This window comes from Syngnathoides biaculeatus, chromosome 17 (assembly GCF_019802595.1).
Source record: "Syngnathoides biaculeatus isolate LvHL_M chromosome 17, ASM1980259v1, whole genome shotgun sequence".
NCBI lineage: Eukaryota > Metazoa > Chordata > Actinopteri > Syngnathiformes > Syngnathidae > Syngnathoides > Syngnathoides biaculeatus.
The window spans coordinates 19793170-19809109 of NC_084656.1; the positions used below are offsets into that span (position 1 = coordinate 19793170).

Sequence of the window (15940 nt, forward strand, 5' to 3'; positions counted from 1 at the left end):
TGTGGTAGTAGAGGAGCCATTTCGGGGTCAGTCATATATCCCAGCATGCACCGCACGCTACTTCTTTTACAGGGGAAAATGGAGTTGGCAGCTCCTTACCGTAGTTGCGAGACCTGTTGCGGCTCAAGATTGATCCATATAAAAGGCGCACTGTTGGCTTTTGGGAAAATTAAAGGCTCTTAGGTGCCTCCTTATAGTGCAGAAAATACTGCAATTGTTTTTTTTTTTTATTACTACAACAATTTAGGACTTTCTAATCCCTGCACATTTCGACTGAAACCATCCCAACACAATAACAAAATGTAGGACATTTGGGTGAAGACTGTCTACGTTCCAAAAATTCCTAGTTCCAGAATTTCACCCTCCAAAAATTCAAGTTCCCCATGCTTCCCATTCCCATTCCCATTCCAAACCAACTCATTCAGAAATTCTACCTCGTCATCAACCAGTAGTTACGGTCATTACCGCAAATCAGTTAACTGTTCTTTGGGTTTGGTCACATGACTTTCTGCAAGGTGCGGATTAAGGGATATTCAACTAAATTTTATTTCTGGAGCACTAAAAAATGAAAAATCATCTGTCTGTCTAACTAAAATGTGTCACGTTGGTGGGGTTTGGTGACATACTTGGATAATTTTATCACCGGGCTGAAGAATCTTGAATGCTGGACCCTCAGGTTGGACCCTTGTCACAAAGATCCCCTGAAAACATCCCATCAGTCATCGACGACGACACCATTTCTATTTTAATTTAATCATAAATAGAGAAAAACTTTACATTGTCATCTGGACGAAACGGGTTTCCGCGACCTCCAACCCCTCCGGATATACTGAAACCAAGTTCTGGATTTTTCTCTACCTTCACATGGATCTGAAAGGCAATGTAAACATCTTTCATGTTGGCTGACTATTCAAAATAATAATAAATCTTGATGTTGATGAAACAGGTTAGCCGGTTCCAGTGTCCAAACTGACCTCATGTGGCGGCCGCATGGGCCCCGAGGCCTGCTGGGAGACTTTGAGCATCAAGTAATCGATGAGCTGCTCTCTGGAAGGGTGGCGGGCCATGGACGTCTGATTCACCTGAGGACGAGCCGACGAGACCACCTGACCGTTCATCAGAGGGACCTGGCACACCGAAACACGCTAAAGTCAAAAGTTGTCGTCGCCATGGACACAGCGTGCGAGAAACAAAGGAATGACGTAGACGTGATGAGGTCTACATCGAAGATCGAGACAAAAGAAAACGTAGCAAAAAGGTGGTGCAGAAGATGTCCACATACTTTTCTGCGGGAGTCCATGGTGTAGCTCTGCTGGCCCGGTGGCCCAAACACATCGTCCTGCAAGAGATAAACGGAGTTGGTTATCCAGGCAACGAATGAATGAACACAATGACAGCAGACATGGTGGAGTTGATTCGGAAGAAGATATTTGGAAGGAGCACCTGGGTTCTATCTACATACTGAGCAGCACACTACATTGTTATACGTAATACAGCTAAGTGCATTTCCACCACAGCAACTTCAAGCGAACTTTTGGTCCGTGGGACGTTTTTTTTCTAGATTTAGTTTTTGGGGGAATAGATGATCCTGCTAGGAAGGTAGTACTTTTGACGTGTTCAGTAAGCTTTGGTGTCCAAAAATCTTTTGGGTCTGGCAATTGATGGGGTCCAGGATCCCCAACAAACATTTGGGAGTGGGGATTCTTTGGGGTCCTGGAACCTTTGAGGTGCAGGAACCCCAATAAACCTTTGGAGTCATAAAAATCTTCGGGGGATAGAACCCCAAATGAACCTCTGCGGTGAAGGCACCTTTGGGGATTCAGGAACCTTAGAGGTCCTATGAAATTTGAGGTCATACAATCTTTGGGATCCAGGAACCGCTAACCCAAACAAACCTTTGCTTTCCTAATAATGAAACCTCAAGGAACCTCTGGGCTCTGGGAATCTTCAGAAATCCCAATGAAACTTTCTGGTTAAAGAACCGTGAAGGTCCAAGAGCCTTTGGAGTCAAGGAACCTAAATAGCCCCTGTGATGTCCAGGAACCTTTGAGGTCACAGAAACCTTCAGGTCAAGGATCCTCCATAAACCATTGGAGTTCAGAATCCTTTGGTGTTTGGGAATCTTTGGAGTCCAAAAGCCTTTAGGTTAAGTTCTGCAGCCCGAGACCTATCCCATGGGAACCATGAAGCTTCAGGAGCTAGCAGGGACCAAGAACTAAAAGTGCCTGTTTGTTTAGGTGGAAATGCAGCTATAATATAATCCTACTATACACTCTTCCCTCTACTGATTCTAGCAGCCACTTACCTTCCACATCCACTCAAAGTCACTGCTCAGGCCAAGACACAAAAGGAACAAGTGGACAACCAAGCGTGCAGCACAGGAAGTTAGAAGACACGCATGAGGACGTCACAAGATGGTGAGACGGTGATGACATCAGCCACAATGTACAGTGATTATTAATTTGAACACGACTCGGGACTTCTTGGGCCATATGGTTGTTTTGCCATGGACTAGTGGAAACACCACAGATGGGAGCAAGACAACTCTTAACCTTCAAATATCAAGCAATTCCTAACGTACTCTGGCAAAAATCAGTCAAGATGAGTCCACACTAAATTTTAACCATCTCAAGTTATTTTTTCAATTATTTCGGTCGGTTAAGCTATGAATCATGTCAATAAAAATCTTCTTCTGCCTATAAGTTAGCAGCTTCTCTCATTCTCGCTCACACGCAGCCAGATAGTCAGCAAGTTGTTTCATTATCCCAAACCAAGCTCCACACTATTACTTTGTCTTCTCAACAAAATACATAACTGTCATGAAGCTTAACATATGAGCAGCTTTCAGTGAGCCGAACGGTAAAGTTATTCTAATTTCCTTGTCTGCAGGTTTTTAGTGACTGAAAAAGACAGATGTAATAGTTGTCCCTTTTCTTTGTGCTGCGAATCTTGCCTGTCGCCATTCGACTTTCCACAATTTGATCAAAAATGTAATCCTTGATTCCGAATGCAATCATCCTTTGACCTGCCTCCCTCATACTTGCTTCGTGAGGTTGTACTCAGCATCGTAGCATACTAGTACATTAAGAGAGAGGAAAAACATGCAAAAAAATAGCTCCTATAAAAAAAAAAACAATGCTAAAGTTCGAAGGTCATAAATCATCTTAGTTCAACTTAAATTCAAGTTGAGTCTTTCCTTGGTTTTAGCTAACCATGTCCTAAAATTCGCGACCGAGGTCTTGGCTAGAATCGCGTGATGTGAAAACACAACCTGAAAAGTTGAATGGCGGAGGAGTGTTCCAAAGGCGTGCGCTGGTATCAAAATCAAACATCCTCCCACTTGCGCCGTACAAGTGTTAGATGCTTGCGTGGTCAAAAAGCAGGAGAGGAGACATGGTGAGACTCGGGGCATTGCGTCGCTGGGCGGTACTCACGCTGAAGAAGGCGTAGGGGCTGAACACGTCCCTACAGCTGCCGTAGTACCAGTGGCCGTGCGGCAGGCAGCCGAGCGGCGCGTTATGGGAATTAAAGGAGCGGGACAGCGCGTTCTGAACGACGGTGCCGGCACCACGTCGGCGGCAGACATGCAACGCACCCATGAGACATGCACAAAACATGCGACAAAAAGAAAAAAAACAAAAAAAAAAACAAAGGCTTCATGCACGGTTGAAGAAAGGGGATATTTGCTGAAATAGATGCAGTGTCTCCGATAATCAGCGATAAATTAACACCTCACTTTCAATTAAGCCTTTAAAAGTAACAGGTGGAGCTTATGGATGGCGATACAGAGTAGAATGAACCCACGTCTATTCACAAATTCCCCTATCCTAGTTTTCCATCTTTTGCTAAAATGAATCATCTGCATGAGTATCCACCCATTTATCCCAGAAGATACCGCAATGAATAAATTATGATGCATAAACTTTAATTCTCTACATTGTTAATCACCGGGCTAAAGTATTTTGGACGTATTTTTGGGGTTTTCTTACCTTCTCCATCTTCTTGGCCTCGATGTGCCGCATCACCTGGTCCCTCCAGTCGGCCGGCACCCTTCCCGGCGCGCCCGACACCATCCCTGGCCCGTCCAGGAGCGAATGCTCTGATCTGACCCTGACATTAGGCCTCTTGCTGGGGCTGCCGTGTGGGTAGTGGAAGTCGCTGACCGACATGGTCCTCTCTGGGAGTTCGTGGGGCTGCGGCCGGACGGCGGGCAGCCTGGTCGGCGCGGCTGTGTCGATGCTGTACGTGCGGGTGGAGATGGGCCGCTGCGCCGACTGGCTCATGGCTAGCGGACCCCTGGCGAGGGTGTGAATGTCCCGGTAGGTCAGGTAGTCGCCCTCGGGCAGTTGCATGCGCCGAGGCTCGCTGACTGAGGCGGTAGAGGTGGTGCTGCTCTGCCGCTGCAGAGCGCCTCCACTGGACTGGCTGCTGGTAGAGTGGACCCTGTCTGTTGCCCACATGTCTGCTGGAGGTTTGGATCCCATGGGGAGCCCTCTTTGCTGGGGCTGCAGCGGGTATGGGGGTGCCTGATTGCGATTGGAGTAGTTGGTGTTAGCGAGTGAGTGCGTGGCAGGAGGGAGGTAGCCTTGGTATTCTGGAGGCATGGGTGTTCTCTGGGCCCACATGCCGTCTTTGCTTGAGTACTGGACGTTGTACTGAGGGGGCGAGGTCCCTGTGGCCCCACTGGAGGACGATGGGTACCTGCTTGTGCTGGTGGGAGGTCTGGCGGAAGGTAGCGGGTCCGAGCTCGGACAGACTTGGAGATTTTGGTCGTTGAGCAAGGACGCGGACTTGCTCCTCACGATACTCTGGCCCTGAGCTGTGGACGCTGAAGTGGGGCTGCTGCTGCCCACCATCCTGCTCTCTGCCATGGCGTCGCCGTCAAACGAGTACAACTTCATGCTGCCCGCTTCAATGTTGCTGACACTCTGAGACTTGCTCACCTGAGGGGTGTGGCACCTCCTCTCCGGGGACAGCTCCTCAGTGCTGCGAGACATCTCGCCGCTGGCTGAGGACGCGTCGCTGAGCTGCTGGTTTCCGTTCTGGAAATGGCGGTTGTCAAAACCCCGTTTGGCGTCCACTTCCTGCCGTCCCACTGAAGCAATCTGATGGTCCAGCATATTGTCCGTCGGCGGGTGTGACAGGTTCATGTTGATCTGGTCCCACTTGGTGTAACCGTCTCCCAGGCTATTGTTCAGTCCCTTCTCAATGAAAGCTCGTCGGGTTTCCGCGGACAGGTCGTAGTCACCCACCGTGGCACTGTGCTGGGCCTTCAAGAGCGCCTGCAGTGACGTTTCCGAGCCGTTGCCGTTGTGCAGCAGCCCGCCAGAGTCTTTGGAGGGGTTCATGTTCTCATCCTCGTGTCTGGAACAAAGACAGAGGACACAAAGAATCAGAAGAAGGACATTGTGATAATTTATAAATAACATTCAGTATGGCACAGACCTGGTCTTGGGCAGGAAGGGCATCTTGGCCTCCCTCTCAGGGGTGCACAGGGAGTTGTCTTGACTGCTGTCGGTGGTCAGCGACACGGAGTCTGACATGCGTGACGGGGACGAGCAGTTGCTGTTGTTCTGGTTGCTGTTGGCTACCGTGTCGTCCAGCAACGAGTCTGCGTCCTTGCTGTCGTCTGTACGTTAAAAAACAGAAGCTCTCGCTCATTCTGCCTTTTCTTTCCCTCGATCAGAGCTTTTTATAAAATGGTCTGCTCGGAACCCTAAGGCTTTGCTACTTCAGACTTCGGTGTGTCTGTTTCCTGGACCATGTTTTAAAACTCCCACCCCCATTTAAAAATAGTATAATAGTTCTCTTTATTTATATATAGATAGATCTGTGCGGGCCACCAATTGCCCATCCCAGCACGACAACATAACTCTCGGAGTGATTCTTTCACTTATCACTAGGGGGAGCCTGCATACGCTGACACTTTGATCATCACGATACAAAACCAATGACTCTTCCTACCTTTCCTTTGGACCAATTATTGTAATTTTCTGATATGATTGTGACGCAAATCTGACAACCCTCCATTCACACAGTCTTTTAGCTCTCTCACACACTTTTCTCAGGTGAGTTAAGGTGACCTTGGCAAAATATTTGCAGCTTGTGAGCACATGCCGTACCTCGGGTCCAAAGTCTAGAACAAGTAAATAGATCACTGCTTTTGCAACATGAAATTCTTTGGCAATGTTCAGCGCAATTAACTCTGTGATTGCCTTCCACCAGGATCAATTATGTGGGGGGTCCTCCCTCCCCAAAAAAAGTCTTACCCTATGGCGGGGGGAGGGTGGGGGGGTGGGGGATTGTTTCAGCCCCCCAACACAAATTTCAAAGCCATCACCCAAAATGTACCTTTTTTGTCCTTACTCAGTGTCACCACTTTGGGCTGGTTGATGGAAATCTCGATGAGCGGCGGCCGCATCTCGGCAATCTTCATCTCCTCCTCTTCGTCGGAAAGCTCCTCCGAGTCCTGGACGGATGAGACATTTTCAAGACTGAAACTCTAAGGCGGGATGTCCAAAGTCTGGCCTGGGGACCTTTTGCAGCCCGCATTGAAAGTTATGTCTCATAAACAGATTTTTCTGTATGTGACACTCGGTGGAAGATGTTTGTGGACATTCCTGTGCGTGTGACTTTGTGTCCCTTGCGTATTTACCTCCAGGGTGTCCTCGTGGTTTACGGTGGAACTCTCTGAGGATTTGAGTTGCACTTGCTGAGAGCTGAAGGACTCGGACTCCGTCTCCCTCGATACTTGTTCTGGGATGTTTGGGATGGTGAAGGTTGTGTTGCAAGTTTTGCTTCCCAAGTCTGATACGAGGCCATTAGGGTGAGGGGCTTCTATCACCTGCACGGCGCACACAAATGTCAGTAAACAAGCGAGTAAATTTTATGTGAGCAATCAGTTGAAAATTTTGCCAAATTGGGACATCACAACTGATCTGATGTGTCCGCTAAATGTGCCACGTGTAGGTCGGAGGCTTCTTAATGAACTGCCTCAAATGAGCTGGAGTTTACCTTCCTACCTGACTTTGGGGAATAGACTGGGTACACCAAAAGTAGGGCACGGACATACAAACAAGCATGCACCCATATGGATAATACTGAGATTTCATCCATCCATCTATCAATTTTCTTTGCCGCTTATCCTCACAAGGGCCACAGGAGAGCTGGAGCCTATCCCAGCTGTCAACGGGCAGGAAGCGGGGTACACCCTGAACTACTTTCCAGCCAATCGCACTCACAATCACACATAGGAGCAATTTAGAGTGTTCAATTCATGTAGCGTGTTTTTGGGATGTGGGAGGAAACCGGAGTGCCCGGAGAAAACCCACGCAGGCACGGGGAGAACATGCAAACTCCACACAGGCGGGGCCGGGATCGAACCCGGGTCCTCAGAACTGTGAGGCCAACGCTTTCCAAGCTGATCCACCGTGCCGCCCATCTGAGATTTTAATGTAGCTATTTTTGTTGCTGTTTTTCAAAGAGAGTTGAGATTTGAACCTAAATCACAGAACTGTGAGGCAGATGTGGCTAATCAATAAGTCCTCATCCTGCCGATCTAAATAATCAGTGGCTAAGGGCATAAGTAACCATCATCCAGTTTGGCTCCTCATTGTCATGGTAACACAAGCTGATCCTTGGGGTGAACTGACAAAATCCTGGCAAAGATTTGGGCACTCAAAAAAAGAGTTGCTCAATGTATTCAAACACTGCACATTAGTAGAAGTACAGACACTGGTTTTAAAATATGGTAAGAGTAGAAGTACTCCTTTGACTCCTTTACTCGAGTAAAGGTGCGTACGTTTTCAAATGTCGGGAGGGAAAGTCAAAAAGTCCCCAGAAACAACTGAATTACAATAACGAAGTCAATGCAGAGAATGTCCTCTAACGCACCTTCACTCCCACGTCCTGCACACCAATGTGATTCCTCTCGGCAGAGGGCTTGGGGTCCCTGCCCGAGTCCTCGTTCGACTCGTCTTCCTTGAGCCGGTGCGCCACCGACTGAGCCGTCTTCACCATGTTCTTCAGCTCGTCGGGATACGGCGTGGGATAGCGCTTCAGGTTGCCCTCCTGAGAGAGGGGAGACGCTCATTCTAAACGTTCACGAGCCGGTACGACGACGACGACGGCGGGGTGTCTCGGGGAAGGATGCGCCATACCCTCGGGGGTGTTTCCCTCTCATCCTTGTCCTCGTCGCACTCAAAGGCCACCTGAGCTCGGTGCTTACGTTGTTCCTCCCACAGCACTGGATTGAAACTTTCCGAGTCCGAGTTGGGGACGTCTGGAAGACAAATGGCAAAGGGTGAGGACTCTATCAAAAATATGTATCTTGTAATTTTTGTGGGTTTTTTCCATCTTACATTACGTTACATTTTAAGTGTCATTAAATATGTCCGTGTTTGTATTTTGTTAATTTCTGTAACAAATGTGAACCTGACAATTTCCGGCCTATAAGACCCGACTTTTTTCCACACGCTTTCAACCCTGAGGCTAATGCGGTGATGCAGCTAATTTGTGAATTTTTTTTCTAACAGCCACAAGGGGGCACTCGGGCGGAAAAGCCAAGAGTGAGATCGGTGGAATATATGTGCCGAGGAAGTGACTTTTACCGGTGCGCTAGCGTGTTACTGCAGTGTCTCAGTGATTTTTACCAGCACGTTTTGTTTTTTTTAACCGCCGCTGTTAACACGGCGATGCTAGTGTTAGCCCGGCGGCTGTAGCCTTAGCGTTAGCGCGGCGGCGCTACCGCTAAACTCTCTATGTACCGTCTTTCTTTGTAAATACCTTGTATTTCAATGTCGGTTTCAATGTGAGGATTTGCGGCTTTTACATGGCTGCGGCCTATGTATGTACCAAATGGTATTTCCTTTACAAATGTACTGGGTGGGGCTTAGAACCAGGTGCGCTCTTGTAGGCCGGGAATTACGGTAGTTGGACTGCTTTGCAGCAAATACTGTGCTTGCTTTTACTTTAGAGTATCTGCAAATTTAAGCAGGGTAAATTAAAACCTTTATAAGGCCATTTTAAACACATTCAAGATTTTTTGTACACTCAATATGTAGTAGGGGAAATTGTCTTACATTAATATCAAATTTATTATCTAAAATAACAGAACGGCAAATTTTAAGAGTAATTTACATTTTCAAGCACAATTAAGGTCTTTACTTGAAGAGTCTACCATGAAACGCCTACATTTGGATCTTCTGTAGCAAATGCACAAGTATCCGTTTAAACACGAGGCGTTAAAAACACAACAGGGACTTGTCATAATTAAAAAAATGAGTCCAAAAGATGAGTTTCATGACAGCTCAATCCAAACTTATATGTGTGTTTTGTTCTGCCGACATCATCACTTGGATGATTACTTTATTGGCTCGAGTACTCACAAAATCCTGAGAGGTCGGTTAGCATAGCATATCTCAAGCACCACCTATTAAACATGCTTGCGGCTCAAATTAAAGGCTTTACAGGCTTAACACTTACAGTCCTCGGTTCTCGTCTGCTGCGGGAACATGTAGTTAGTTAGTACGGTCTTGTGGGTCTCAGGGTCCTCCTCTTTCTGCAGTGGGATCAGGGGTTTGGACTGCAAGACAGTGACCAGGAAAGAAGACCACTCTATGAATTAGTTTAAAAAAAGAAAGACTTGGTTGAAAAACGTTGTTAACAACGACAATGTAGCGTCTGTACCTGATTTTCAGACAACCACATGGCCGTCATATGGCTCAGCTTAGTGAAACTGTAGGGGATGTTCTTCAACCTGCAGAGGATCAAAAACACTAAGTCAAGCAGTCAAATAACTGAAAAATCTTGAAAAAAAAAACCATCCAAGCGTCATTTGAGTGGAAGGGTTCATGAAAAACTGATAAAAGTGCAATGGTGCTGCCAGGACGCAAAACATTTGTGGAAAAACTGCGCTAAAGTCAAATAAAACTCTGTAAATGTCACCCGCAAGGCTGTGTGATCATAACCTTTCCATAAAACAAATCTCAGATTGCTCCCACCCAAAAAATTATTCTAATAACGTTTTCCTCTTCTGCAAAGTTCATTATTTCTTAACATATCTCCTTATCCCTATGTTTCATCTGCTTTTCACGGAACCCCTTCTTTGATTGCCTGACACGGTTTAGTTAAAAATATCCATCAATGAGCTACTACGGGCCAAAACTCCGAGGGGTTCCCCAAGTTGACGCGCCAAAATCATCATTACATTCAAAATGCCGCCACTTGACCTAAAAGCAGAATTTAAATGGTGGAAATGACACACTATTTGTAAGAAGAGCAGTGCATTAGTAGAATAGGTCATTCACCGTAATATCCGTGACTTTTCACACGCTTTCCACCCTGCGGTTTATGCGGTGATGCGGCTAATTTGTGCATTTTTTTTTTTTTTTTTTAAAAGGCCGCAAGGGGGCGCTTGAAACCAAAAAAGGTAAGAGAGAGACCGGTGGAATATATGCGCCGAGGAAGTGACTTTTACCGGTCCGGCCCTGTTAGCGCTGCACGAGCGTGTTACTGCTATGTCTCAGTGATTTTTACCGGTATGTTTTTTTTTTTAAACGACCATGCTAGCGCGGCGCTAGCATTAGCATTAGCGCAGCTCTCTGTGTACCATCTTTGTAAATATCTCGTGTTTCAATGTGGGCACTAGCTGCTTTTACATAACTGCGGCGTATGTATGTACCAAATGGTATTTTTACAAAAGTACTGGGTGAGGCTTATAATCAAGTGCACTCCGTAGGCCGGAAATTATGGAACTTTAGTAGTTTGTTTCATGACTTTATTTGTTGTGGAGGACTTGAGACATTTGTAGTGCCCACTCCCTATTTTTGACAAAATTTAACAAAGAATAGAATAGAATTTATATAGTACCTTCACAATGTTTTATGATTGGCCACAATTTGAAACTACAACTGATTATTTTTATACATGATTTCCTATGTGGGGAAAAAAAATGGATCGTGAATACAAACAAAACAATCTACAGGTTTTGTAATGACGAGACATCGGAAGCCCAAAAGCTTCTCAGTTTTCAGGTGATTACGGGCTAATGAAGATATCGGCGACACGGTCATTAAGTGTATCCGCTTACGAGCCTGCTTGCGTGAGAACATGCAGATTCCTGTGCGCTCACTTGTTGTTGCTCAGATTGATGACCTTCAGCTTGTGCATGTCCCCCATCTCCTCCGGCAGCGACTCCAGTTTGTTGGAGTGCAGGAACAGCACAGTGGCGTTCTTCCAGTTGCCCATCTGTCATGAAAAACAGCGTCGCAGATGTTTACTTGGGCGCGCTCTGGCACGAGGGGAGGGAGGACGTCAGGGCGGTCACCTCGGGGGGAAGCTGGGTGAGGAAATTGTGGTCGGCGGCGAAGGTGCGCATGGCCGCACACTGACCGATGGACGGCGGCAAGGCTTCGATCTCGTTGAAGCTGCAGTCCAGTTCATCGAGAGCGGTGAGCCTGACAGGCGGGAGACAAACAACGCACGTCAGCATGTGAAATTCACCCACATGAGCGGGCAGGAAAGGACGTTTCTAGTCTTCGGGGGTAGTATCAGAGGCGTAACCGAGGCGGGACGGGTGTGTGAGGTTACAAATACATTCCCTCCCCCCCGTCGTATAGAAAGCAATTATCAAAGCGCGACTATTTTCTGTCACAAATGACCATGCACGGGCGGGTAAACACTTTCAAGCTCTACTGCGGTTTTTAAAAGTCACGATTGGTTTCAAAACTGCTAAACCTATCCTGTCGTGGTCGGAGTGGTCATTTTTTTTTTTTTTTTTTTTTTTTAAGAGCTAGTGGGGGCAAAAATGTGATGGAGTGAAAACTGCTATATTTTGAGGTTATCATATAGTCAGAATCGGATTCCTGCTCATGGCTACCCCAGATGCTGGCGTCATTTAATTTTTTTGACTTTATGGAGGTGCCCATTCTTAGACCGGGATGCTCCACTATGGCGGAAACTGTGTGAAACAGGTTCCTGTGTATTTGGAGTCTTTTACCCTTTATGGCACCCGGTCTGCTTTTTCCCCAGATTGCTGTTCCGCGTGACAGAAACAGACACAGAACGATCAATTTTCTGATTTCGGGGTTAGTATCAGAAGTGGGGGGTGGGCGGCCTCTGTGTGAAACGGAAAGCCAGACCAGCAGTGTAAACTTTAACACCTGAGACTCCTCTTGCTAGAAACTAGACGCTGGTATCACGTAATTATCCAACTGAGCCATTTCGTTCTGGGTGTGTGGAAGCTGTGCATACTTAGTTTAATGTCACAGTTTATTTGTATCTGTTTTATAGGCACAATCAGGTGAATCCTGGAGGAGTGATAGTCATATTTTTACAGACAATCTTGTACGACTAATGTAGTCATAGCTGGGGTGAGGTCAAGGTTCCTTTGTCATTAGACCCTTTCGGACTGCATGTTTTTTCCATATTTTCACACGTATGCGTGACGGTGGACAAACCCTCCCCACCAATTTACAGTCTTTGATGGTCGTTTCAGAGTCACAACACGCATTTCACGAGCGTTGTCGCCGCAGCACGGCTGCTCATCTGCTCATCTGCCTGCTAACATATGGACTCATCTTTAAAAGGCTGCTCGGGTATTACAAATCCGACAACAGCGTGTGTCCGCACGAACAACCGACACAATGCGGCTTTCAATCCTCACACGGGATTAAAGTCAACCACCGGGGTTTTGTAATCTGCGCCAGATGCACTTTTAATGCGGGAGATAATTGCTTGTTTGGAAGAAAGCGACGGATTAGGAAAGGAGGAGGATGATCCTCACCCTCCGATGGAGTCCGGAAGCTCCATTATTTGGTTCTCGTCCACCTTCAGAGCTGTCAGTTTCTTCAGCGAGCCTGAGAACCAAAGAGAGGGTGAAAGGGAGACGGCAAAGTTACACAACGGCAGCCTTGGGTGCTTAGCGACGGGAGGCTTCCATCACGGCGCTGTATTGAATTACGGAAGGCTTGTCATCAATACTCTCGTCGTCTCTGCGAATAAATCCCCATTTGTCTGACTGTGCTGCGTTCATGTTCACGTGGCACCATATTAATCTACACACAAATGATTTATTTTAAACTGACTCATTTAGCGCCTTGTTTCATTTATTTCTTTATTTGTTCATTTTTAGTATTGAGCTTTTGCAATTTCTGTTTATTACTAGCCTTCTGGAAAGTGATGGGGGGGGGGACACAATGTCCCCACACCCTGGTGAAAATATATGCATTTCGGTATAAGATAAGTGTCTTCCAATCTTTGTGGAACCAAGGCACCTATTTGAAATTTGAAAACGCTCACAGTTAACCACTAAAAACTACCCAAAAATACGAGTACTAAAATATCGATCTTGTCTCAATTTAGTAAAAAATGTACATGTATAATCTTGGTTTGTTTAGTTGAACACAAAGCTGATATATTTGAAGGACGGCAACAGGAGTATTATCGTACTTTTTGCTTTCCAAAGGAAGAACATTTTGCCTGTTCAAAAAAAAAAAAAAAGGAGAATGAGGGCTTGTTCATGGCTACTTGCAGCTTTAAGGTACAGTAATTTCCCGCCTATAAGCCTCGACTTTTTTCACATGCTTTCAACCCTGCAGTTTATGCGGTGATGCGGCTAATTTGTGCTTATCTTTCTAACGGTCGCAAGGGGGCGCTCGAGCGGAAAAGGTGAGACCAGTGGAATATATGTGCCAAGGAAGTGACTTTTATCGGCCCTGTTATTGCTGGGCTAACGTGTTATTGCCGTGTTTCAGTGATTTTTACCAGTATGTTTTTTTTTTTTTAAACTGGCCCTGTTAGTGCGGCGGCGCTAGCGTTAGCCTATCTGTGTACCGTCTTTCTTTGTAATCATCTCATGTGTCAATGTCTATTTAAATGTGGGCACTTGCGGCTTATACACGGCTGCGGCGTATTTATGTACCAAATGGTATTTCCTTTACAAATGTACTGGGTGAGGCTTATAACCAGGTACCCTCCGTAGGCCGGGAATTATGGTATTTTGTTTTTACCCTTTACTGTAAAATCTTCCAATATTATTGCTATCAAATGCAGATGTCATAAAAACGGAAACAAGAATGGCGTGGGGAAAATTAGGGATGTGAGTGAAGTGTTACCAATGGAGCCCGGCAGCTGCGTGAGGGCGTTATTGGAGAGCAGCAAGTCCTGCAGACTTTCGCAGCCGCAGATCTGCTCGTCCACCATCTCCAGGTTGTTCTTGGACACGTCCAGGTAGAGCAGCTGCTTGAGTGTGCCCAGCATCTAAAAGACAAGTACAGACAAAATTGGCGTAAGGAACCAGCTCCAGACAAACACTCGTGCGTCGCGCGCATTCCTGGCTACAGAACAAATTGATAACGATCAAGGAGATGTCGCAGTTAAGCAGCGTCAGTTTCGGAGAGTGACTCGACGACTGTGCGTAATGCGTGCACGTTAGTACCCCTGGCAAGAACGTCAGGCGGTTCCCATCCATCCAGAGCTCCTTGATTCCCGTCAGCTGCTCCAGTACCTCGGGCTGCAGACGACACGGTGAGAAATGAGGTTAAAATGCGTGCGCGGTAGGAACCGTCTGCGTGCCAAGTGGAGCTTTGTTAACGGTCCTCTCGAGCCCGGCGGGGACACTCACCACTTCGGTGAACTCGTTACTGCCCAGATCCAACCTTTCCAGCTGCGTGAGCTTTTGCATGCTCCTGCGGACACACACACACACACAACACACACACACACACAACACACACACACACACACCGTGAGGGTCATAAAATATGTCAAGACGGTGGGGGGGGGGGGGGGAGTCAGACGGAGCTGTCAGCGGGGATTAGAAGCGACGTGGGCCAGGTCCTTCAAAAGAAGTCCGTGCGTTTGTTTTTCGGCGAAGCAAAACAGAAGCCAGCTGACGGCTCTTGTTTAGATCTCAAAGCTTCCTCGTAACGTGAGAATGTGAGACACGTAAAAGGAAGCTTGTCGCTAATAACCTTCTAAGTCCATTTTCATGACAATTTGGACTGGTCGCTGTAAAAAGTCTCACACGCGACATGGCCATTGGAAGCCATTTTGTCCAGACATACAAATCCACTCCGCAAACATATTTAAAGGCGTATATCATGTCACTGGATTTTCAATGGCTATGCAAATCAGTCACTACAGCAGTGTTTCCCAACCTTTGAGCCAAGGCATTTGACTTAAAATAATCACTCCACACCTAACCAAAAATGTCACAGCAAGTTGATACACAGGTTAATAATTATGTAACTCCTGTCAAAGATGGACAGATACATCGTTTTAGTAAACAAATCTTTTTCAGACCAATTAATTGAAATTCAATCATTTCCTGTGGCACGCCTGCAGGGAATCCAATCCTCACCACCGAGTGTGAATACAAACAGCCAAGTAAATCTCTTAATACTTTTTTGATACAAAATGTGTCTGTGAGCTAACAGTCAGTGTTAGAAATTTAGCGACCCTTTTTGACCCCTCCTGCAATTTTTTTTTTTTTTTTTAAAGCGACCTTGATTCCTGCTATGGAACGTACAACATAAGCGGAATCAATTTTATTGTTTCCCGCATGGAAAAAATGTTTCACAGTTTTTTGGTTTCAAGAGGAATTAAAACAAACCCCAAAAAGAGAAAAGAGAGTGAGAGGAAAACTTGTTTTGAATAATGTCAGATATTTACATTTTCAGAGATAAGTTAACATTGAAAATTCGATTTTTTTTTGTGTGTATAATTTTATTTTCAGTCCACATTGCCCATCCCGAACACAATTCACACTTTTACCATCCTTATGGGCACCCCCGGTGGTTATAATAGCCAAACCCACACTCAGTTTCATTTGCATGAGACCGAACTGCCTTCTCAAATCAACTTCAAATATAGATAAATGATAGCTAATAGCTACGTGTCGCAAAATGTGGCATTTTTTATTAAATACTGTGGTAAACCA

At 46.1% G+C, this 15940-nt stretch overlaps 1 protein-coding gene across 4 annotated transcripts in view; it reads right to left on the minus strand.

Moving 5' to 3' along the window:
- Positions 1–15940, minus strand: part of erbin (erbb2 interacting protein) — a 39638-nt gene that overhangs the window by 1955 nt on the left and 21743 nt on the right. For 2 of the 4 annotated variants that reach the window (XM_061802249.1, XM_061802248.1), the window contains exons 8-25: positions 14624–14687; positions 14438–14512; positions 14115–14259; positions 12785–12857; positions 11327–11456; positions 11132–11247; positions 9688–9757; positions 9484–9583; positions 8160–8281; positions 7894–8070; positions 6656–6844; positions 6352–6469; positions 5446–5629; positions 3990–5364; positions 1283–1339; positions 975–1127; positions 778–870; positions 627–701 (exon numbers count right to left, since the gene is read on the minus strand). In XM_061802249.1, coding sequence (XP_061658233.1) covers positions 627–701; positions 778–870; positions 975–1127; positions 1283–1339; positions 3990–5364; positions 5446–5629; positions 6352–6469; positions 6656–6844; positions 7894–8070; positions 8160–8281; positions 9484–9583; positions 9688–9757; positions 11132–11247; positions 11327–11456; positions 12785–12857; positions 14115–14259; positions 14438–14512; positions 14624–14687 — 3316 coding nt within the window. Of the gene's footprint in view, positions 1–626; positions 702–777; positions 871–974; positions 1128–1282; positions 1340–3434; positions 3549–3989; positions 5365–5445; positions 5630–6351; positions 6470–6655; positions 6845–7893; positions 8071–8159; positions 8282–9483; positions 9584–9687; positions 9758–11131; positions 11248–11326; positions 11457–12784; positions 12858–14114; positions 14260–14437; positions 14513–14623; positions 14688–15940 lie in introns of all 4 variants that reach the window. The other 2 variants (XM_061802251.1, XM_061802250.1) reach the window with 2 other exon arrangements.